Raw genomic sequence first — 25,202 nt, 5'->3', positions numbered from 1 at the left:
AGGTGCATGCTTAAAACATGAGATCAATTTTCATCTCCATATTCGTCAATGTCGTATGTGTGAGAAGTTTATATTTATTTTTTTTACATCACTAAAAAGCACTGTACGAATCTTTAAAAAAAATAATATTTTTCCTAAGTTTTAATTAGATTTATCTTACATTTATAGTGTAATTTATTTTGCTTTATAACTCAAGTAAAATTTTATGTATAGATTAATCTTGAAATCATGCGAAAGATTGGACCTGTCCAAATGGTTCTTTAATTTATTCAAATATCTCTGTGTTGTCATATGTGGTAAAGTGCTCTCAAACGCAGATTAAGCTATATAAAATTTTAATTTATTTAGAAGAAGAAGAAGAAGAAGAAATCCATGGAAGTCTACATCTTTAACCTTGGATCTACAATATATAATAATAATACAATTAAATCGCATAATTATGGAAGATACATCAATGTAATACAATTCTATTGATATGTAATTAATAAATTTTAAAATATTACTTCCAGATAACACTGTAAAAAACGAAACATGCATATAAGATAAAAAACAATAGTGTACTAAGAGTAAATAATTCAATTTATAATAGACAAAACTATCAGTCCGTCGCACTAATTTATAAAAGTAAATAATCACTGTAATAGGTGTCATTCTGGAAAACTATATGGAATGGAAATCAACATCGAAAAATCGAAAGACATGACAATATCTCATGAAAATGCGCCCTTTACAGGTCAGAATAGAACAAAGACTACCTGATCGATCATTTCAAATATCTGGGGAGTATTTGACGAAAGACGCGTACTGCACCAAAAGACCAGGTCAAGAATTGCCATAGCAAAAAAAAAAAAAAAAAAAAAGTCACCCTTAACTAGCGGCCTTAATATTGGACTAGGGAAGAAATTGGTCAAATGCTGTATATAGAGTATTGGATCTTATGGTTCTGAAACTTAGACATTACGGAAGTTAGAGAAGAAATATTTAGAGAGCTTCGACATGTAATGTTGGAGGAAGATGGAGAAGATAAAATGGATAGAAAGAGTAACAAACGAAGATGTTTTAAAAAGGATAGGAGAGAAGAGGACGCTTCTAGCCACCATCCTTCATAGAAAGGCCAATTGGATTGGACATCTTGTGAAGAAATTGTCTTCTTCATACTGCCATAGATGGAAAGATGGAAGGAAAGCGAGGAATAGGAAGAAGAACACAAGTGATCGATGATTTGAAAAATAGAAGAAAATATCGGGAGTTAAAAGAGGAAGTTGAAAATCGAGAAACATGGAAGAAATATTTCCAGGCCCAAACTGATAATTAAGAAAAAAAAAAACATTAGTCCCAGGTCCTGCCTAAAGGCAGAATACTTAATAATAATAATAATAATAATAATAATAATAATAATAATAATAATAATAATAATAATAATAATAATAATAATAATAATAATAATATGTGTCATTAGCTGCGATACCTTCCTGCCTAACGCCAATACATGCCGCTTGCGTTTAGTCAATTTGTTGATTTAAAATTATAATGATTTAACTGCAACTTAAAAACTGCACTGTTTCAATTTAAGTATTTCAAAATTGGGTAAGGGCCGTAACCTTACTTTGATTTGAGGGTTGATTTTTGTGTATTTCTACAGTAATTTATTGTGATGATTTAATTATTACTTATCACTTTATATGAATATGTTGTAGCATGCCCTTCACTCTTGTATTACTAGTGATAAACCCCTTTCTCCCTTTATGGTACGTCACAAACGTGGATATATAAGGTAACATGATGTCAAAACCATACATACTCTCTTCGAGTCTCCAGCACAAAACGCGAGAACGCTAATCATTTACGTTTAATAATATACTAATTTCTAGCGTAACTATAAAAATTTTTTGAATTAGTTTTGAATTCATGCCAGAGGTTATTAAGTAAGCTAAATAAATCTTTTCGTACGTTTATGGAATAATTACTTTTTTTTTTCCCAGGCGTAGGATTTCTGGATGATGTGCGTTTAGAAACAGCTCGGCGGGGAGCAGCCGGTCAGCCAGCAAATTGGATTGAAATGTGTACTTGTCCCGATGGCTACGTTGGTCAGTATTGTGAATCTTGTGCACCTGGATTCCGCCATGAGCCAGCTAACGGTGGACCCTTTGCACGGTGTGTACCGTGTAACTGCAATGGTCATGCTGATATTTGTGATGCCGAAACAGGTAAGAAAAAATGGTAATATTAACAAAGAAAAATGATAGATTTAAATGGTTATTTTTGAAATCGAAAACTTGAATCAGAAAAGAACTGCATGATCATTATTAGTAAATTCTAAATATTAGGCAAAGTTATTGGAATGTTGAATTATTATTATCTGATGGATATGATTTAGATCCGAATAAGGATCGAACCCATGGTTTTTAACTCTCGGTCTATTCACCTAATATCTAATACTCGTAGGGAACTATCAGCAGAATTTTGCAAAAGAAAATGTAGAAAAGAATATAGTTTTTCCAAAAGGCATCTTGAGTGAAGCGAAAAGAAAAATACAGTGCGTTGATGTTGAAGAATTTTTTATGAAATTACATTCCTCTAGCATAATAGCTCTGAGCAATAAGACTCTTTAAGAGAACTTAGAAATTAATGTTATGTTTGAATATTATAGGTAAATTTAAAGTACTATCAGGATGGAAATATTCAAAAGCATTTGCATTGTACATCTGAGCAGGAGATGTTAAAAAAAAAATATATATCTTCAGAGTTGGTGCAGAGTTGAACCTTGCAACATTATCAGAGAATGACAGAGATCACAACCATGGGCACCCGAAGAAAATTTTCTAGGGGGGTGGGGGGCTCAAATCCCTGGTTGCTATATTAAATTTGATATTTTTTATTTTTATAAAGAAAATCTTAAGAAATTTAATACATTTTCGTGAGCCAGTGGGGGGCTCGGGCTCCACCCTGCTCTCCCCTTCGGGCGCCCATGATCACAACTGTCTCTTGTGATATTGAAGTGATCAAGCTAACAAGTTTAACCAAGAGATTTTTATATGTAAAGTTGAAGTGTATTCTGCATGCCTTTTATACTTTCTTGAATGAACATTTCCAGTTGTCTGCCTGCAGAATAGAAAAAGATTATAACTTGTATCAATAATTTGAATTATTAAGATTTTGGAAATAACTCTGACATAATCTATTGTCTTCGGGTAATTTGCAATTTCTATTCAAGCTTTGAGGTTTTACATTAATAATGGTTATACAAAAGAGGTTCGTGTAATTATTAGGGAGTGTTGCTTGTTTATTAAACTAAGGTGTAAAAATATATATATTTTCCCAGTTCTTATTTTATTCTGCACCTACGTTTTCCCCTTTCTTTCGAGATTTTTAGTACTTTGGTATTCTGCTTATTTTCGACGTTCTATTTATTACTATATAAAATGCTCCTAGGTGTACTATGTTTAGAACGAAGAAATCCGAATGCGGACATATCAAAATTGAAATGTTAATTTTAATGAATAATTAAAATGTAGTTACATAATGCTTCAGAAAAACTTTAACATACACAAGTAGGTATACAGTCAACTCATTGCTTTTTATATCATTTTATATTGCTATCCATCAGGTAGACTTAGTTTCTTTATTATTTGTTCTTAATGTCTTTATACTTGTCCTTTTACTTATATCTTCAAGGAGCAGTTCGAGTTAAAATCAAGTTTGGTGCAATAGAGAGAATAACAAAAAAAATAAAAGACCTGTATTTTTTTAAGTCTTGATAGGCCGTCTCGTTCAGCTTCTATAGGCATGTGTTTTTGATGAATCGCAAATGCTGACGTCACTCGTGGGCTACGCGAGGAACTCAATGTGAGTCAGCTACCACTCCCTTGTACGCAGCTGATAAACCTTTAAAGCATCGTGGATTTAATAGATTGTGTATTGGGTTCATTAGCAGTCTTGCTTTGTGTTGAATTCATGAGGGACGTTTTTGTAAGTTGTTTTTCCTACAGCATTAGTATAAAAAAGAGTAGAGAGAGAACAGTAATTACGTAGTGTTGTGAGAAGCAGTGTTTCTTCCAGACATGTTTTTAGTGGTCGCAATGTCTCCCGGAGTTCTGCGAGTGTCCCCCGGAAGATGCCACAATAATACGTTTATAATATAATAAATATAATAGTACTGTATGAAAATAATGTGCCCTTCCGAACAGTAAGTGTGCCCCCCCCCCTGGAAATTTTTTTGGAAAAAAAAACTGCTGCGAAGTAGAAAACACGTGTTAGAACAGCGCGTGCTATGTCTGTGAATTGAGGTAAAATGCCTAACACGTGTTGTTTTCAGTTGTAATTCTCATGCGATTAAAGCTGAGAACTTTTTTTTTTTTTTTTTTTACGTTTCCAAGTCGTGAGAAATCATCAGATCGATATAAATTATGGAGCTCCTCCGTGGCTAAGCGGTTAGCGTACGCGCCTTTGGCGTGGGAGACCCGGGTTCGATTCCCGGCGGGAGCTCATGTGGTTCGGATTCCACGTTAATCAGTAGGTCCACGTTTCATATAGCCTCGCTGCTGAAAGGGACGCTAAACTAAAAATCAACTCAACTCAATCGATATAAATTATGACTCAAGAAAATCGATAGAAAAAAATTTGTGCCAAATGAAAACGCTCGTGTTTGTTCCAAACATCTTGAACAGTCCGACTTCGAGCAGTCATGTTTACTGAAAGAAAAGCTAATGCCAGGAGAATTATTTACACACAAACTGAGAAAGAATGCTGTTCCAGGTATATTATTGAAAGGTTTAGAGTCCGACCTATTGAATAAGCCCCGATCTATGTAAAGTTACCAACGTTAAAGTATCGTACAAGACGCAATTGACGGTTGTAGTTGAGATGAGGCATTAGAGGGTAATAGCAACGGTGTCACTCATGATTATGACGGTACTGCTTTAGGAATAAATGTAAATACAACTGCTATACAGTGTAAATTGAGGAGTGAAATATACCGGCTCGTAGAAGGAATCAGTGACGATGACAGTGTTCCACAGGACATTGATTTCGTTTATTTTTTTTTATATCAAGTGAAATGAAATCTTTAAGTTTTACGTCCCACGGTTATGTCGACTAGGCTAAAGGAGATGGTGATTATGAGAAATGAATAAAATGGTGGAATGAAGAAAGTGGGAGGAAACAGGAGAACCCCAAGAAAACCTACGAACACGGTGTTTGTCCACCACAAAGTTCACTTGGCGGGGACTGGGATCAAACCCGGGACCCCAAGCACCAGAGGTGAACGCTCTATCACTGAGCCACCGCGGCCCCACTGTATCAAGTGACAGTGATGAAACGGGTGACCAGAGTTGTTCCGCGGAGAACGATGCGAATGAAACAAATTTAACCGGTAAAGTATTTTTCGTATTCTGACCAACTGTACAGATGTTATTTCATTTTTACTATATATGTCGCGCTCCTGTCCATACCTTGAAGCACAAAATTATAGGGTCAGCGTTAAAAATTGCAACAAAACGTGAAAATGAACATATTTATGTTTGGGAATCGGAAGCATGGTTAAAGAAAAGGTACTTAGGTGTTGTAGCAATTTCGTCCCTCATCTATTTACATGATATTGGTTTCGAAATTATAGTTTCTTTTGTGGAACATTGAACTTATGTTTCGTTGGAAAAACTACGTTTTATAATATTATAAAAACTTTTGTGTAGCTCACCATCACATATTATCTTTCCTACATGCAGATGACATTTTTAAGTCTTTGCAATCAGTTCTGGGAAAGGAAATCGCACTTTGGAACGTGCCACCGCACCTCTCACAAACGAAATGCTTGGCACTGTATATGGAAGCCTGCTTTCGCTGCTTGACCACGTATGACGTCATCACATTTTTTTCCTCTGTTGCTCGCTAACGACTGAACGTATCGCGATAAATCAAACACCGTTCCTTTTAGAATTGTCAACTCTACAAATGGAAATAATTTGTAAAAAATGCATTTCTAAGTCGAACTGCTCCTTTAAGCTCGGAACAGCCGAAGCAAATAAACCTGTGAGCTAGAATATACTTGATCAAAGCAGGAGTGTATACCTACTTTTGGGCCACTCTGTATAAGAAAATATTGGTAAAAATTAGGATGCTTTTTTAACCAATATTTGACAAAAATTCCATATTTTGTATGAATGATTTATCAAATGTAGTGTACAAAAATTTGGTTTAGAATTTTTTAACACTTAATGAGCTGAAATGTACTATTCTGGAACAATATAATTTTTGTCATTCCATATATGAATTAAATGAACTGAATATATAATTAAACATTTCTTTCTCAATTTAAGTGTTACGTATATAGAACGAGATGTATATAAAATGTGAAAATTGTAATGAAGGATTTGTCATATCTTTCGTATGTTCAGAATAATATACCTAGGTACTTTGCCCATAAAAAATTAAACAATGTGAATAATTTTGTTGAAATTAATCTAGCATTAGTATGGCAGCAAATAAGACGGAAACTTTATGCGAAATAGACTTATTGCTGAATTTTTGTTTAAAGTTATTACTGAATATATAATGTTGTTAATCGATTGAGTAGGGTAATGACTTTAAATTTTATTGAATGTTTATAGGTCGTTGTATTTGTCAGCACAATACCGGTGGAGACAATTGCGAGAGGTGTGCTCGAGGTTATTACGGCAACGCGCTTCAAGGAACTTCGAACGATTGTAGTCCTTGCCCTTGTCCAAACCAGGGACCCTGCATTCAGCTGGTTGACGAAACTGTAGTTTGTCTGGAATGTCCAACAGGATATGCAGGTAAGGTGAATTTTATTTTTTAAAGAAATGAAAAAAAATGATATGTTATACAAAGCTTATCTTTTTTTTAAAGAAGAAATAAAAAAAAAAGTTGATGAATGAAATATGAAATGAAAGAATTACAGCAACAACAAAATATTTTGTATATGTATATTTTGTAAATGTTTATAATCTAAAGATCAAGTTAGGTGTTTAGCTATTGCCAGCCTTGCTATTAATCCGTTAAAACGATGACGATTAAATGAAGTAGTTAAAATCTTAACTAATATTCACCTATAATGTGCCTTGTCAATCCTAAAAGGATTTTTATATTCCTAGTGTAATTTAGGCAACCAATCCTGTTGCTTTCGACAGCTAGTCAGTAATGAAGCGCTTCGGCTTCACAAATATTTTTTCCCCTCACATTTTGTTCAATTTAGTCCTTTTTTCACACAAAACACAAAAATAAACAGTAAGTTATTAAAATTTTAGTGGTATATTTTTGTTGCTGTACAAACTCAAGACTATAAGTACCAATATTAACGCAGTCTACAATGTAATGTACTCTAAATATGTACTTTGTACGATGTGAAACGTTTCTCTTAATTTTAATTCATTTGTTTTGTTCTTCTTCATTTTCTTCTTTAGCCTTACATCAACTTACAGAAATCTGCCTGTATACAAATGTGGAAAATTGCGATTTTTATACTATTTGAAGTCATAAAAAAATTACGCTTTGAGAGAAGCTGTTTATAATTAAATTCCAGTTCGTGTCAAGTCTTCTTGCGTCCAAAATTAACAATGGGTATTTTGTTCTAATATGACTCGAATACATTTCTTTATACTGTTTGTGACATTTTTTAAAAAGTAACTTTAAGTTGTGTTTGGTTATACCTAGATCTTTTTATAGACCAGAAACCGCAGAATCCTGAATTTTTGCGTCTCTTTACATGTTCTTGTATTCTATGTTCCTATATTCGTTCTGATGTTTTCAGTATAAGAACTGTCAAAACTGGAAACCCTGTCCTACAGAATCAGAAAGGATTCTATATCCAATAAATGGTGTAGATCAGTGAATAACTAAAACTGAAACTTTGGCTTCTTCAACAGCAGGAACATTTTCTTTTTCTTGTTTAGAAACAAAATCGTTTTCGAACTGTGATAGCTTATATAAACTAGCACCGAAACCCAATAATTTTCTTGTATTATTAATTTTACAAGTTATTATTGGACAGTTTATTCAGATCAGTATATAACAGACTTGCAGCAAGGAATGAAAGAAACGTAAGGAAATATTTGTCTATTTACATGGCTATGTTAGTCTTCTCTCGTTTCCCTAGCAAAGTTATTTGTGTTTGTCCATATCGTTCCGAATAAAGAGAGATGGTTGGCTAAACTGAGTTGGCAGTGTGACGTCTTGTCATGTTACAGTAAAGAACATTTTAAGTATTAGTTTCACACAAGCATGCATGTTTAAAAATAATCATTCATAAAAATGATGTGTTATTGTCATGTTTAGCAGCACTTCTTAAAAATTACGAATAATTTAATACTTCGAGTATTATTTAAGCACAGAATACAAATTTAGAACTTATGTTCCATTCATATTATATTATCCGTGATTTTATCCATATTATGAAAGCTAATCCATGAAAAGAATAGTATGGGATTCTGAGAGTCGAGATTATAAAATAAATCTTATATTTTTTTTTATTATATTTGATTTTAGTGGTAGAGCGTTCACCTCTGGTGCATGGGGTCTTTGGTTCGATCTCACCTCGCACCAAGTGACTTAGTGGTGGACAAATACCGTGTGCATGGGTTCTCCCACTTTCTTAATTCCACCATTTCATTCGTTTCTCGTCATCGTCTCCTTTAGCCTAGTCGTGGGACGTAAAACTTAAAGATTTCATTTCATATTTGATTTTAAAAAAGAGAAAAAGAAAAAAGGAGAAGAAAACTACAATAGCTGATTAATCAAAGTAGTCGCCATCTGCAACCATACTTCTGCCACTGCCCAGTCATTTCCCTTCCAACAAGTACTCGAGATACTGGAAGAGATGGTAGTCAGTGGGAAATACATGGGTGGAATACGATAGCTAGGAAGGGATTCATACTGTAACTCATGAAGAGGCTGCTCCGTCCTTTGCGCAACATGTAAGTGAGTATTATCGCCCAACATGAGGACAACATGTCTGTTAACTATTCCTGGATACTTGCGGACAAGTTTGCGGTGCATTTCATGGAGTTCAGCACTGTAACGATTTCAATTGGTGGTTTAACCTGGCCTGAGAAAGACATGGTAGATCACTTCCACCATAGAATATCATACCAGCAATAACACCTGTGATTAGAGAGGTGATTTTAAGAAACAGTCGTAGATGTTGATCACGATCTAACTATTGTTGTGACGGTTTACGATTGTCGTAGAAATATGTATCCCAGATGCGTCATTTTTCATCTGCAGGAAACTTTCCCGGTTATTCCTTAATTTAGAGAACTGCATATCTCTATACAAGTCAATCTTATCAACTCATATGGCACCTATTGCACAGAAACGCCGAATGACAGTGTGGTGTATGCTTAACTCGTCTACAATGGCACGATCACTTTTTCCGAGAGTTTGTTTCCACAGTGTTCCTGAGGAGCTGATCTGAACAATGTTGGTCGGTGCTCACGGGGCTCATTTTGCAATACTGTCATCAGAACGAAATTTCACACACCGACGAAGAAACGTGCGTTCATTCACCATTCCTGGCCTAAATGAACTGAGAACTCCCCCCCCCCCCTTTGTATGCAGAATGTCCTAGTTCGAATTCGTAAAGAAAAACTTATTTGCAATTGTGTGTTCTTAATGGTGCACTTTCTTACGACCCTATTCGACAAAGCACTTCCTTTTTACTGTCTGAGTACTCGAGCCTGTTTGCTAGACGTCTACAAAGTTTGTGACAGACGTGTGACCTTAATTCATCTCTGTGTTGCAGACGTTAATTTCCCACCAGACGTCAAAGCAAACATTCGCACCAATCCTAATAGTATTTTATTTGAAATTTGAGTAATCCTGTCGCTTAAAATATAAATACTGAAATCCTATACAAGACACAGTCAAAGTTTGAGTATTGTAATATCGGATTTTCAAAAATTTCCATTAAATTTGCAAGTACTGTATTTCCATAATAAATAATGAGTTTTGTTCTATGATTCTAGGTCCTAGATGTGATTTGTGCAGTGATGGTTATTATGGAGATCCAACTGGAAGATTTGGACCAACAAGGGCTTGTCAACTCTGTGATTGTAATGACAATGTCGATCCAAATGCAGTGGGAAATTGCAATAGAACTACTGGAGAGTGCTTGAAGTGTATCTATCATACTGGTGGGCCACACTGTGATCAATGTCTGCCAGGTAATTGCATAAATTATTAACTTCTCTGTTTTCTTTTCTTTTCTTTTTTCTTTTTCATTTTAACATGTTTCGTCAGTACCGTGTTGTAAAATATTGTATTGTATTGTATTTATTTCGTCCTTTTTTCATACATTTAGCACTGTAATACAATGCATATGAAGCGGACACGTCATTTATATATGAATACAGAAGTAAAAGAAACAATAATAGTGAAAATTACATACACTAGGTTAGTAATTAAGCCTTACTTCTTACATCTTATTACACTATACATTTTACATGACATCATTGTTAAAAATAAACTTAGCAATTATTACTTGCAGTGTATTTAGAAACCCTCCAACAAATATGTAATGCTAAAAGCAAGTAATGACATTGATTTACTGTATATCCTGTAACGTTTCTATTTACTTAGCAGTTCATGTATTCCTCTACCGAGTAAAAGCAATGTTGTAATAAATATTTCTGGAGTTCTTTTTTAAATTTAGCAACAGAGTCCTGAGTTTTTATTTCTTTCGGAAGTTTATTGTAAAGCATGATACCCGCGTATTTACATCCTTTTTCATATAATACTGTTCTGTGTTCTACAATAGAAAAGTTTTCTTTGTTTCTTGTGTCATGATCATGTTGCTGTTCTACTCGCGTAAGGATACCTTGTAGGTGTTTCTTTACAAATATCAATAGATTTAAAATATACAAACAGGGTACTGGAAGTATACGAAGTTTTTTAAATATTGGTTTGCAATGATCTTTTGGTTTAGCAGTTGCCATCAATCTTATTATTCGTTTCTGTATCGTAAAGATGACTTTGGCCTTGTGTGTATTTCCCCAAAATATAATACCATACGTTAAATTCGATTGGAATAATCCAAAGTAAATTGTTTTTAAAGTAGACTCTCTTAAAACATTTTTAAGAACTTTAATTGCGAAATATATTTGGTTTAATTTTTTACTAAGCTTAGTTATTTGCACATCCCAAGAAAGATTTTTATCTATCCAAATTCCTAAGAACTTAGTTGAGTTTACATATTCTATTTCATTATTTTGAATTATAATGTTCCTAGGCTGTGCATATTTGTTGCGCATGTGATGAAAATTAATTGCTTGTGTCTTTTCAATATTTAATTTAAGCTTATTTTCTTTAACCCAGTGAGAGATTTTACAAAGGATTTCGTTTGCACTACCTTCAACAACCTCATTTGTTTTACCTTTTACTATAATATTAGCGTCATCTGCATAAAGGGATGCTTCTGCTGGAGCAATATTACTTGGTAGGTCGTTAATATATATCAAAAATAATAGCGGCCCTAATACGGATCCTTGTGGCACTCCACATGTTATTTCTTGTTTCTCTGATATGTAGTGTGTAGCTTGGTTTGTATCCCTGTTATTGTATGTAATTTCTACTACTTGCTGCCGATTTTTCAGATACGATTGAAACCATTTGGATGCAATGCCTCTTATTCCGTAACCTTGTAGCTTTGAGAGAAGATTTCTATGTGACACTAAGTCAAATGCTTTCGAAAGATCCAGAAAAACACCTATACATTTCTCCTTACTATCTAAACTTTTATGTACACTTTCCACGAAGTTATATATTGCGGTTTCCGTTGATTTCCCTTGTAGGAAGCCATGTTGCTCGTGTGTTATTAGATCATATTTAAGTAAAAAGGATGCTAGCCGGACACTCATTGTGGTTTCTAAGATTTTTGAGAAAATTGAGAGAAGCGAAATAGGCCTATAATTTTCAAGCGCTGATTTGTCGCCTTTTTTATATATTGGTTTTACTTTTGCAATTTTTAATATACTAGGGAATTCTCCACTTGAAAACGACATATTTATGAGGAAACTCAGAGGGTCAGCAATATATTTAATGCTTTTCTTTACAATACTTGGCGGTATGCCGTCTACGCCAGCTGACCATTTACTTTTCATTTTCTTTACCACCTTTATTATTTCTGCATTAGTAGCTGGATGTAGATACATTGTATTGTTGCAAATTTTTGAGAATATTTTCGAAGTGGACAATGCTGGATCATTATTGTACGTATGTGATAAGTTAGTGTAATAGTTATTAAATAGGTCAGCAATTATACGAGGGTCTTTTATTATGTTGCCATTTTTAATTACCTCTAAATTACCGTCATCATTACGAGTGTTTAAACTTAACTCGCTCTTCACTAGTTTCCACAACGCCTTCGACTTATTATCTGATTTTTTAATGATTGTGTCATTGTGTAATTTTTTTTGCTGCTTTCAGAACCCGTTTGTATATGTTCTTGTATCTTTTGTAATATGTCTCTGTATGTGGTGATAGATTTCCTTGTGTTTTAGCTTTGTTAAGAAGTCTCATTTTTTTGCTTGCTATTCTGATCCCTTGTGTTACCCAGGGTTTTGATTGTTTTGTTGAAGTTACACATTTTACAACAGGGAATGCTAGATCGAAATAGAATCTTATGGTGTCAATGAAATAACTGAAAGCTTCATTAACCTGATTATGTATATAAAGCTCGTTCCAATTTTCTTCCCTGAGAAGGTGATTAAAATATTGTATATTTTCGTCATTAAATTTTCTTTTGTACGTTACACTACTTGCTTTTGCATTACAAAAATTTTTATTAGGAGTTACATGTATGTCGAGTACTTGGGCAAGGTGGTCTGAAAAACCACTGTTGAAGACGTCTACTGTGTTGTAGTTAAGATGTTTGCTCACTATGAACTGGTCAATTGCACTTTTAGAGTATTTTGTAATTCGTGTGGGAACTTTAACAATTGCGTCCATATTAAATGAATCTAGAAGAAGTTCTACCTCGTGTTTTATAGGCTGTAAAAAGTCTATGTTGATATCGCCAACAATTACGACGGTCTTCTTGATTTTCATAAAATAATTTAGTATCGTATCCATCCTATTTATAAAAATTTCTATATCACTGTCAGGAGTTCTATATACACATACAAGTACAAGGTTATAATCTACTATTTCTAATGCACAACTTTCAAAGTGCTTTTCTACATTTAAATACTTAAACCTAATACATTCTTTCGTTTTTAGACCCCTCTTTGCATATATACAGGCTCCCCCTCTATCTCTAATACTTCTGTAGTATCCTGCTCTTAGCTGAAATTCAGGAATGCTTAGGTATTCTAAGCAGCCTGATTGTAACCAGTGTTCTGTTATACATATTAAATTTACTCCCAACAATTTGTCCAAAAGTAGTTCTTCCAACATGCTTTTTTTATATAACGAAAACCCTTGTACATTTTGATGGAAAATAACTATATTGTTTGTATTGTGTTTGTAACTTAAGTTGTCAGACTGTATACTTTGATAACATGTCTGCACTTTAACAGCATTACTCTCAATATACCTTAGTTTTAATTTATTGTCAATTAGACGTTTATCAGAACTCCAATTATCTTTACGGATGTCTTTATGTTGGGTTGATGATCCTACCATAAAAAATAATCCGGACGGTGTGTTGGAGGCTTTCTTTCTCGTTTTGATTTCCTATATACATTGTCCTGATATGACGTAATTTCTTGAGGAGAGACAATGCCATTTGAAACATTCATATTTTCAATATTCGATTCTACCCTGATACCGTCTTCATTAGATGGTATGAAACAATTTTCTTGACATGGAATTTTACTACTTTTGCAATTTATGTCAAAGTTTTCGCGTACTGTACCCTTTGTATCAATAATTATGCGTGTTTTATTTACACTAATTTTTGTTGAAAGCTCTCCCATCATTACGCTAAGTTTCTCGCATATTTCTTTTTTACCTGTATTGCTTAAGTGCATACCATGTCTTGTGAAATACCTACGAGGAAAATCCTCAACAGTTAGGTGGTGCACATGACTATAACGTTTACTTAATGTATTAATTTTCTTATTGAAGTTTTTTACCGCTTGGTTTACACAAGAAGAGCTAATAAGATCATGGCGATGTGGAGCACCTACAACTATCACATTTGTATGAGCTAGATTTGGTAATAAAGAGCACAGATTTCTTATACCCACATCAGCTTCATTTCTAGCAATATCGTTGGTCCCTCCGATAATAACAAGTACATCGTTCTTGGTTAGATTATTACTATTTAAAGCCACTGGCTCAACTACGTTACCTATTCTTGCTCCCGGTTTAACTAAACTAGTAATTTGTTTATCTACCAATTTGAAGTTTAAAATACCGGCCAATCCCTTTGCATGGCTGTCACCATATATCACTACTTTCTGCTTGTTTATTTCTCTTGAACTTACTTTCGACTTCCCCCTCAAATTATTACTACCAAATTTTACACTTGCATTCCTTGTCTTTACTTCACTACTTGCTCTCAAACTATGCAGCTTTGCACTCTCAGTTTTGCCACTGCTTCCATCATGAACGCTTGTGTGATTACTACTATTTGTAGTCCTTTTATTTAGTTTCTTGCACCTGCTTGTAGCATCTAAGTTTCCATTTACACTGACATTACCTGAACTTTTGTGTACATTGCTTATACAATTTTCACTAACTGCACTATTACTATTCACATCTGCTAGATCGGGTAGAACTGTGAACCTGTTTTGTGTGGGTATTTCCTGTAATACACCATGCTGACTGGTATTGTTGTTACTGTGTTTCTGAAAATTTATTTTCTTGTTACTAATTGAAAGATCACTCTTTGATGTTTCTTTATGCTTGTAACAGGTTTGTTTGTTGCAATTTGTAGGTTGTTGTGCACTTATTTTGTTATTGTGCACTATTACCTCACTATAAAGCGGCGAACCATTTCTTGCACTAATTACCGGTAATCCATCTTGTTGCTTTTGTCTAGGAATATCTTCACATTTTTCACCTGTTAACACTGAAATAATCTCACGCAGCGAATGTATCTCTTCAATTAGTTCAGTTATTAGTTTACTCTGCGAAGATTTCTCCCAGCACGTTCGATCGTCATTTGTTTTCACCTCACTGATTCGAGTTTTGCAGTAACTACACTTTGCTAATGTAATGTTATCAATTTCTGGTATACTATTACTGTATTTACAGTTTCTACTTAGAGAACTGTTTCTTGACTCACCATCAGATATTTTACCATTACTAACTTGTTGAATTTCTACCAAATTTTCGTTGTTTTGAGGACCGTCTATTACACCCACCACTGCAAAGGTAAATAAGACAAGGTACATAAACATTGATTTAGTGCTAAAATAGTTCAGTAATGGATCCAGTATAGATTTTGAGAGGGGATCCCTTCTCTAAGTTTACGTACTAAAATATATTGTACGTATGTAGATTGTTATTCATTATAAATGAAGTGATTTTTAGATATTTGTATAGCCGTTGCACGTTGATTAGAATCAGTACACACTTTTCCCCCCAAGTTTTTTCAACTTTTATTCTTGCATACTCACTTGGTGCAGACACGTAGCCAGAATTTCGTAATAGGGGGGTCCATGACGAAATACACTGGTTATTACATCAGGAGCTTGATTATTCTAAATTATTTTACTGACAACATATATTGGTTCGTTTAGCCAGTATTTCGTAATGCAGGAGGGTGCGTGTGACATGAAATACTGTGGTTACACACCAGGAACTCTATCAATCTAAACTATTTTAATGGAAACATACCCATATTGGTTCGTTAGGGCAATAATATGTCGATATGTTAGTAAGTATTTTAATAACAAACTATAAAGAAATCTCGAGTCAAATATGAAACAGTATTGAAAAAGATATAGTCTTCCGAGGTCATCCAAACTCGGTACTTCTTGTCTTCTTTCTTCTTCTTTTTCTTATCTTCGTTGAATGGCGAGATCTCTTTCGGCAGTAAAGACATACTATAAAATGGATTAGTGTTGCCATGAAATTGAAAATTTCTTTAAAAAATGTAACTGGAATCTTATGTTGCCAGGCTCGTATTAGTAGTGATTGTGGGCATTTTTTAAGTTCTATCTGAGAGTCTATCGGATCGAAACAGTTTATCGATCGTCATTTGTAGTGCATAGGATTAGCATGAAGCTAGATGGAATTCGGAATGCTCCGTTCCAATCATAATTATCCATTTTTAACATACACCCCCCCCCCCTCTCGTTTTCTACACATTTAGAAGCTCCTCATAAGAAAGAGTAACCAAACGCTTGCTGTAGCTTTTTATTTTTAACACTGATTCTTCTTTTCCTCGTTTCTTTGTTTTATCCTTCCATAATCTTTTCATTTGTGGTTTCGAAGGGAAGGGGAGTCCGGACCCACTCCTTGGCCTACGTGCCTGCTTTCTGTGACATTTGGTCACTCACTATTTTTGACGTGGCTCATGAGTAATAATAATAATAATAATAATAATAATAATAATAATAATAATAATAATAATAATAATAGAGTAAATACTGATTGTAGTACTATATACATGCAGAATAGTAAGAAACTTTCTGCTAGAGGTCTGCACGGGCTCGGGCCTACAAAGCATATATCACTTCGGGCCTGGACCAGGCTCGGGCCGTAATTTTTTAAATGTACAACCATATTTCTCGGGCCTTTTCGGGCCTAACTTTGTAAATATACTGTACAACAATATATTGCACAGCTCTTTCTGGAGAACTTTCCAAGCACAACTACAAAATTAAACTTCTAATTGCTGTAAATAAATAAAATTTTGCGTTAATTATTAAGTTTCTGTAATTCGGGCTTATTTCGGGCTCATTTGATTATCACACGAACTCGGGCCTAAAGGCTAAAACATATTTCGGACTCGGGTCGGGCCTCACATTGTAAATTCACGGGCCGGGCCGGGCCGGGCCCGAGCTAAAAGTTCCGGCCCGTACAGACCTCTACTTTCTGCAGAGAAACAGTAATATTTTTGAATAGCTCATTTTAGGCAGTTGCCCAAACTTACAGAAAATAAATAAACTTTGAAGCAAAAATTATTTTTGCAATATAAAAACAACGTGCACCATTCACACAATGTAATTTCAAGATGCTAATTACCTACAAAACGTTACGTCACATTTTGTATACTTTTTTCCCTTCCACCTCTGTCGGTAAGTGCAGACAGTTCCAGCAAATACTGAAAGTATCAATACTGACGTATGACCCTGTTTTAAGTACTGGAAAATAAAGTGACCCTATTGTGCATTTAGAAGCAGGGGCGTCATTTCAGACTTCACTTGAGGGGGGCAAGAGCACCACCGACATAAGACTCTCACGTTTTGTACTAGTGTATTAGTAGACAATATATTAAAGTACATGTATTCCTCAAACTCTTGGGAGGGGGGCAATTCCCCCTTCTGCCCCCCCCTAAATGAAGCTTCTGTTTAGAAGCAGTAACAACTTTGTAATATGAATCGATCGTCATTTGTCGTAAATTTGCTGCAAGTTCTCAGAAGGAATATAATTTGAAGATATGACGAAAAGAAAGAATACTCAATAAGTCAATCTGACAAAGCATATAACAACTGACTTTGCAAAGCACATAATAATAAAAGACATTCTTAGGGTTTCTGAACTAAAGTGATCCGTTAGGGTCAGAATACGTATGTGAATATTACAATAACAGCCTAGGAATAACGGTGCTTCAATGCAGCCAAGTTTCAAGATAGATAGGTGACCAACTTACAAAATAATAAGTAATGTACATCTTATTGGAAAATTCAGGTTCTACAAAAATTAGATTAAGTTAGGCAGGTGGTCAACTTACAGAGTAATAAGTAATGGAAAATTAAAGTTTTAAAAGAAATGAGGCCAAGTTAGCCAGGTGACTAACTTACAGAGCAAGAAGTAATGTACATCTTATTGGAAAATGCTGGTTCTAAAAAAATAAGGTCAAGATAAGCAGGTAGTCAACTTACAGAGTAATAGGTAATGCATGTCTCATTGGAAAACTTTAAAGTTTTAAAAGAAATGAAGCCAAGTTAGTCAGGTGGCCAACTTACAGTATAATAAGTAATGTATGTCTTATTGGAAAATGCAGGTTTTATAGAAATGAGACCAAATTAGGCAGGTGACTAACGTACATAATAATAAATAATGAATGTCTATGGTGAAATTCAGCTTCTACAAAAATAAGGCCAAATTAGACATTGTTCGACTTAGAGAGTTGGACAAGTTAGCAGGTTTTACTGTAATTAGGAGAATGGGAATATGTAAGAAAATGGTAGAGAAACCTCTACAATAGATACGATGCTGTCATTCACAAACTTACATGACACGGGATGGAAATACAGACCCTTCGTACCATAGCTAAGCATTCTGCTATTGAGCAACCGTGCTATCCCCCTTTCCACCTTACTATTAGATCCGCATAGTTCAGACCTAAATCCATTTTTAACATATGTGTAAAAACAATGCACATATTATTATCAAATCACTGGGATTATTATTCAACAGATCAAATAAAAATGTTTCGATAATTGTCTTACTACTTACTGTATTTGAATGTGATAATGAGAAATATTGTAGACAAATGAATTCATTTATTTATTTCCGCATGCATAATACGACTTTCTGACATTATAAATCTTAATTCTAGTTTAATGTAATTTGTAATAAATAACCGCACTATTTCGTACAATTTGTATTTTTTTTAGGATATTACGGAGATGCATTGGCGCCAGTGAAAGGAGATTGTAAGCCATGTCAGTGCTATTACTTAGGAACTCAGCAGATAGCTTCTGGTCCACCGCTATGCGATCAATTAAGTGGACAGTGCCGCTGTAAAGCACATGTTATAGGAACAAATTGTAACCAATGTGAAGATGGATATTACAATATTGATAGTGGAGAGGTATGACAATATGCGCATTTTGAATTAGTGGAATTCTGTTGAAATATTGAAGTATTTATCTAATTTTGTTCTCTTGTTGCTAGGTCCTCTCTTATATAGCCTCGATGATAAAAGCGACGCAAAACCCCAAATCAGTCAATCAAAGGAAGAAGAAAATGCGTATCTCGTGCCAATATAGTCAAATATTTGCCACCCAATATCAAAAAGTTTAACTTACCAGTCACCATCCGATATGGATGTTCTGCTGGGGTATGGGACAACAGGAGAGAACCGTCAACGAGATGAAACCGCTACTTGTATATTTTTCTCGTAAGGAACAATATGTGCAGCATAATTTACGCTATTGACAGTGTTCATGTTGTTGTTTGTCCGTTTTTCGCACACATTGAACCGAAGACGTGATGCAGCATTCGTAAATTAATTTTCAATGTTTCCTTTCAAAATTTTTTACTAGTCCTCAATGCATGACCAACCAGCCCCAAATAGCTCGCAAAGCTCTTTGCAGCTGTCCGCGCGTTTTATAAAAGCTAAATGCTTAACATGAAAATCCGATTAAAAGCAGTACCGCAGAATAACAGCGGGCCACAAGAGCCATTCAATTTGTTAATGTGGAGCATACTATTTGACAGGTTGAAGATCGCTGCTTTATTTCACTTTGATACCTGACGGCTGCGCGAGCAAGAAAGCGTGGGGTACCAGCTTCACCTAGTTTCTATGAAGGACCATACTGTGAACAAGTCACTCTGGACACAATGTTTTTGCAATTCGAGATCCCCGGATTTAACAGTTGAAGCTTGTTCTAGTGCTGTTCTTTTTTTCTCTATACCACATACCACGAATTGACAAAGAGTTACAAGCATGTTTAGTACAAGCATGTTTAGTAGACAGATCCAAAGGCAGTATTAGTGTAACTGAAAGTGTAAGTTATGAAATGTATCGTAAATACCATAATAAACTTAAGTATAAAACAGAAACAACATAATATTTTAACACAAATATAAATGAAATACTTTTCTGATATTCAATGCATTAAGCTATGATTCAGTGGATAAAAATGCGTGTACTACAAAGTTAAATATTGAAAATAAAAATATTTTACTTACAAAACAACTCATTGCGCAACTTCTGACTCACTTTCATTTCCATGATACATATCGTTTCATTTCCATGAGACGTACAACACTTCAATTTTCTAATAATTTTTAACAATAGAAGGGTACAATTTATTGTAGCATTTTTATCATGCGTCATTAGCATTCAAGTATAAAAAAACTTTATACTTTTAACGCCAGTTCTTCTAAAATCTGAGATTTACACCGGTGGAATTATATTCAACTATAAAGTAAAAGATAATTAATTTTAATTTATTCGTTATATTTTGTTCTTATCTACAAACACAATGCCCATAGATCCCAATATAAATTGATAGGTCAGAACAAAATCGGTGTAAAGGCAATGCAAAGCAGCAATGTAAGATAAATACGCAATGTAATAAAGACACTAATTAAAATATGTTATCTTGAGATAACTACATACAGATTCTATACAAAGAGACACACTTGTTCCAAAAATAAAAAGAAATGTGTGTATAACAATATTGCAGTATTTATTAGTGACTTAAACCTATCTGTTAAGATTTACATGATTTCTACAGGGTGGTCCAAAAGTGACGAAGGGATTATAATTAACTTTTTTTTTATTTATCATTAGTTTCCATTGATATTTTGCAGACTTAAAGACCAAGGGTAGGAGATTGTTTACACTTATGTGTTGAATATAATCTCAAGTAGGTGTCCGCCATTATGGGCCTCACAGATACGGGTCCTATGTAGCAAATGATTCATGACAGGCATCAACACTTCTGGTTCGAATGCGAACAGCATGCATGGGCGTGAATTGCATCCTGTCAAGTGCACTGTGTGGTGTGGCATGACGTCAGAAATGATCATTAAGCCATACTTCTTTGAAGATGAAGTAATGGTAACTGGTGATTGATATCGAAACATGATTGAGACTACAGTATTGTGGGTCTTGCAGTGGAGAACAGGCCTGAGATGTAATTTAAACAAGATGGAATCACAGCATATACGGCAAGGGCCTCAATGGGGTTCTGAGGACCATTTTCGACCATCGTATCATCTCGAGAAACAATGGCCCTCCTCTTCGCCTGAGCTCACTCCGCTTGACTGATTATTTACTTTGAGACTATCTGAAGGGCAAAGTATATGTGAACAAACCACAAACAATACGGCAGCTAAAGGACAATATTCATGCAAGAACACGGGCACTCGAACTAGAAGTGTTGACCCTTATCATGAATCATATGCTACACAGCGGGCCCGTATCTGTGAGATCCATAATGGTGAACATCTACCTGAAATTATATTCCACACAAAAGTGTAAACAGTCTCCTATCCTTGGTCTTCAAAATCTGTGAAATATCAATGGAAACTAATGATAAAAAAGTAAGTTATTTACAGTTATAACACCTGCGTGACTTTTGGCCCATCCTGTAGCTCCATGGATAGGACTGATACTTTCATTGGTGAATAGAAAAGATCAGTAGTTGATAGAACTAGGAGGAAGATTGAAGTTTGTCGTCTCTTTTCAACAGCGAAGAGAAACGCGATCCGTATGATTGTTGGCACAGTGCTACCAATATAACTAAAATTCGGAGAAATCCGGTAAAACTATACAAAACGTATGACGTACTTTTCTGTCAATCATTTGGCTTCGTTTAAATTGGGTCTCGAATTACTACTCAGGCTTATGTCCAAGGTGAATATCTCACTGGGAATCGACCCTGGAACCACATGCATAAGAGGCACAATCATTACCCACTTGATCACAAACATACACAAGGAAAGGGGGGTGAAATGGTATAATTATGCAATATTGAGTCCAAAGACACAGCTACTTAAGTTTATGCAAGTAACTTAATTTACAAGCTCGAAGGAGAAGAAAAATGATAATCGATTTAAATGCTATTAAGTAAGTTATTGGTGGTTGTTTTGGAGTTGAACGTGACTACTTGAGACGTAGTCCTACAATTTAACGTGGAATTCAAACCACAAAATTCACAACGGGCTGTATTATCAAATCAGACATTAACTACTCTTCTTTATTGTTAATTTTTTTTTTTTGAGTTCTGTACACACTCTGAAGTTCCAGACGACCTGTCTCATTTATTTTAAATACAGCTTCAACAAGAATTAATTGTACGAGTATTCTCACGTATATAAGAATAAGAATTATTTATAATCCTTAAACAAGAAAAAGACAATGTCAAGATTTAAGTTAACATGTGTCAATGATGATTAAAATATGTTATAATTAATCCATACCATATTTATATATTTTGCATAGTTTAAAATGACTGAATTGAAGCAAGAACTTATAAAAATCCTTTCTACCCTGAGTTAAAACTTTTTTTTTCTTGAAAATCTATAATCTAATAAATACACTTATTTATTATTAATTTTTTGCAGAAACTTTCAAAATCAGTTTTTTTTTTAATCTTAATTTATTCTAGGTGGCAGTAAGTTGTATTATTTCCTTCCAATGTACTTGTAACTATTTCTTAATCTGATATAAGGAATATCTATTTTATTTTTGCACCTTGTATTGTATGAGTGAACAGTACACCGAGTAATAGAACACATATAGTTTTCTTTAACACGTAAGGCAATTTAATATACGAGGGACAGACAAAAAGTTTCCAGAATGTTGTTCTAGTTTTGGCATTTGTGATGCAATCAAAGTGATGAATATGACAAGTGTGAACAGGTCATAATAGTCAGTTTACGAGTAGTATAGCTAAATGGAGGAGTATGGGGTAATTAGTTGGTGCAGTGTCGCGGTTCAAACAATGCATAAACATCAATTTCGTGTGCAAATTGGGGAAATCTGCTTCAGACATTTACTTTGATAGCCTTAAAATCAATTGACTGTGTCAGTGCTTCAGACATTTACTTTGATAGCCTTAAAATCAGTTTACTATGTCAGTGCTTCAGACATTTACTTTGATAGCCTTAAAATCAGTTAACTGTGTCAGTGCTTCAGACATTTACTTTGATAGCCTTAAAATCAGTTGACTATGTCAGTGCTTCAGACATTTACTTTGATAGCCTTAAAATCAGTTGACTATGTCAGTGCTTCCGACATTTACTTTGATAGCCTTAAAATCAATTGACTGTGTCAGTGCTTCAGACATTTACTTTGATAGCCTTAAAATCAATTGACTGTGTCAGTGCTTCAGACATTTACTTTGATAGCCTTAAAATCAATTGACTGTGTCAGTGCTTCAGACATTTACTTTAATAGACTTAAAATCAATTGACTGTGTCAGTGCTTCAGACATTTACTTTGATAGCCTTAAAATCAATTGACTGTGTCAGTGCTTCAGACATTTACTTTGATAGCCTTAAAATCAATTGACTGTGTCAGTGCTTCAGACATTTACTTTGATAGCCTTAAAATCAGTTGACTATGTCAGTGCTTTAGACATTTACTTTGATAGCCTTAAAATCAGTTGACTATGTCAGTGCTTCAGACATTTACTTTGATAGCCTTAAAATCAGTTGACTATGTCAGTGCTTCAGACATTTACTTTGATAGCCTTAAAATCAGTTGACTATGTCAGTGCTTCAGACATTTACTTTGATAGCCTTAAAATCAGTTGACTATGTCAGTGCTTCAGACATTTACTTTGATAGCCTTAAAATCAGTTGACTATGTCAGTGCTTCAGACATTTACTTTGATAGCCTTAAAATCAATTGACTATGTCAGTGCTTCAGACATTTACTTTGATAGCCTTAAAATCAATTGACTGTGTCAGTGCTTCAGACATTTACTTTGATAGCCTTAAAATCAGTTGACTATGTCAGTGCTTCAGACATTTACTTTGATAGCCTTAAAATCAGTTGACTATGTCAGTGCTTCAGACATTTACTTTGATAGCCTTAAAATCAGTTGACTATGTCATTGCTTCAGACATTTACTTTGATAGCCTTAAAATCAATTGACTGTGTCAGTGCTTCAGACATTTACTTTGATAGCCTTAAAATCAGTTGACTATGTCATTGCTTCAGACATTTACTTTGATAGCCTTAAAATCAATTGACTGTGTCAGTGCTTCACACATTTACTTTGATAGCCTTAAAATCAATTGACTGTGTCAATGTTTCAGACATTTAGTTTGATAGCCTTAAAATCAGTTGACTGTGTCAGTGCTTCAGACATTTACTTTGATAGCCTTAAAATCAATTGACTGTGTCAATGTTTCAGACATTTAGTTTGATAGCCTTAAAATCAATTGACTGTGTCAGTGCTTCAGACATTTACTTTGATAGCCTTAAAATCAATTGACTGTGTCAATGTTTCAGACATTTAGTTTGATAGCCTTAAAATCAATTGACTGTGTCAGTGCTTCAGACATTTACTTTGATAGCCTTAAAATCAATTGACTGTGTCAATGTTTCAGACATTTAGTTTGATAGCCTTAAAATCAATTGACTGTGTCAGTGCTTCAGACATTTACTTTGATAGCCTTAAAATCAATTGACTGTGTCAATGTTTCAGACATTTAGTTTGATAGCCTTAAAATCAATTGACTGTGTCAGTGCTTCAGACATTTACTTTGATAGCCTTAAAATCAATTGACTGTGTCAGTGCTTCAGACATTTAGTTTGATAGCCTTAAAATCAGTTGACTGTGTCAGTGCTTTAAGGAAAACAGCACCGATACCCGTTTCGCCACCGTAGAAGACCAAAACCAATGCGACGGCTGACCTTTGGAAGATACCAAAGAGGACTTTCGTCGGTGTTTTCAGTAATGGTACTAGTGGTGGAGGAAGTGTGTATGTTCCGAAGGTGCCTACTTTCAAGGCGATTAAGTACATGTGTACTTATATAGTGTGTAATAAAGAGCTACAATAAAATTCCGGGAACTTTTTGACTGCTCCTCATATATATGGAGGGGCTCGCCATTATTTTAAAATCTTCAGAAAGAAAGGTCTACATAGGTATGTCTTTGACATCTCTGTTATTGCTCTCGCTTTCTTTTGACATTTAAATATTACTTGTACCTCAAAATAATTACCCCTTAATAAAATACTGTACGACAAATAAAGCTTGTGTTATGATCATCGAGCTGACATGAGACATAAGCACAGCTTCTTCGTTTTACTATGAGTTCATTCTAATTTTTTTTCTTTTTCTTTTTTTTTTCTTTTTTTTTTTGTGAGTCAGCCAAATACTA

The 25,202-nt window shown here is 34.5% G+C and overlaps 1 protein-coding gene across 2 annotated transcripts in view; it reads left to right on the top strand.

Annotated features, from left to right (window-relative positions):
* Positions 1-25,202, top strand: part of LanB2 (laminin subunit gamma-1) — a 488,424-nt gene that overhangs the window by 434,533 nt on the left and 28,689 nt on the right. For both annotated transcript variants that reach the window (XM_081764904.1, XM_081764905.1), the window contains 4 exons: positions 1,983-2,207; positions 6,606-6,791; positions 9,978-10,175; positions 18,747-18,943. In XM_081764904.1, the coding sequence (XP_081621030.1) occupies positions 1,983-2,207; positions 6,606-6,791; positions 9,978-10,175; positions 18,747-18,943 (806 nt within the window). The remainder of the gene's footprint in view (positions 1-1,982; positions 2,208-6,605; positions 6,792-9,977; positions 10,176-18,746; positions 18,944-25,202) is intronic.

This window comes from Thermobia domestica, chromosome 7 (genome assembly GCF_964235325.1).
Source record: "Thermobia domestica chromosome 7, izTheDome1.hap1.1, whole genome shotgun sequence".
Taxonomy (NCBI): Eukaryota; Metazoa; Arthropoda; class Insecta; order Zygentoma; family Lepismatidae; genus Thermobia; species Thermobia domestica.
This window is presented reverse-complemented; position numbering and strand designations above follow the sequence as displayed.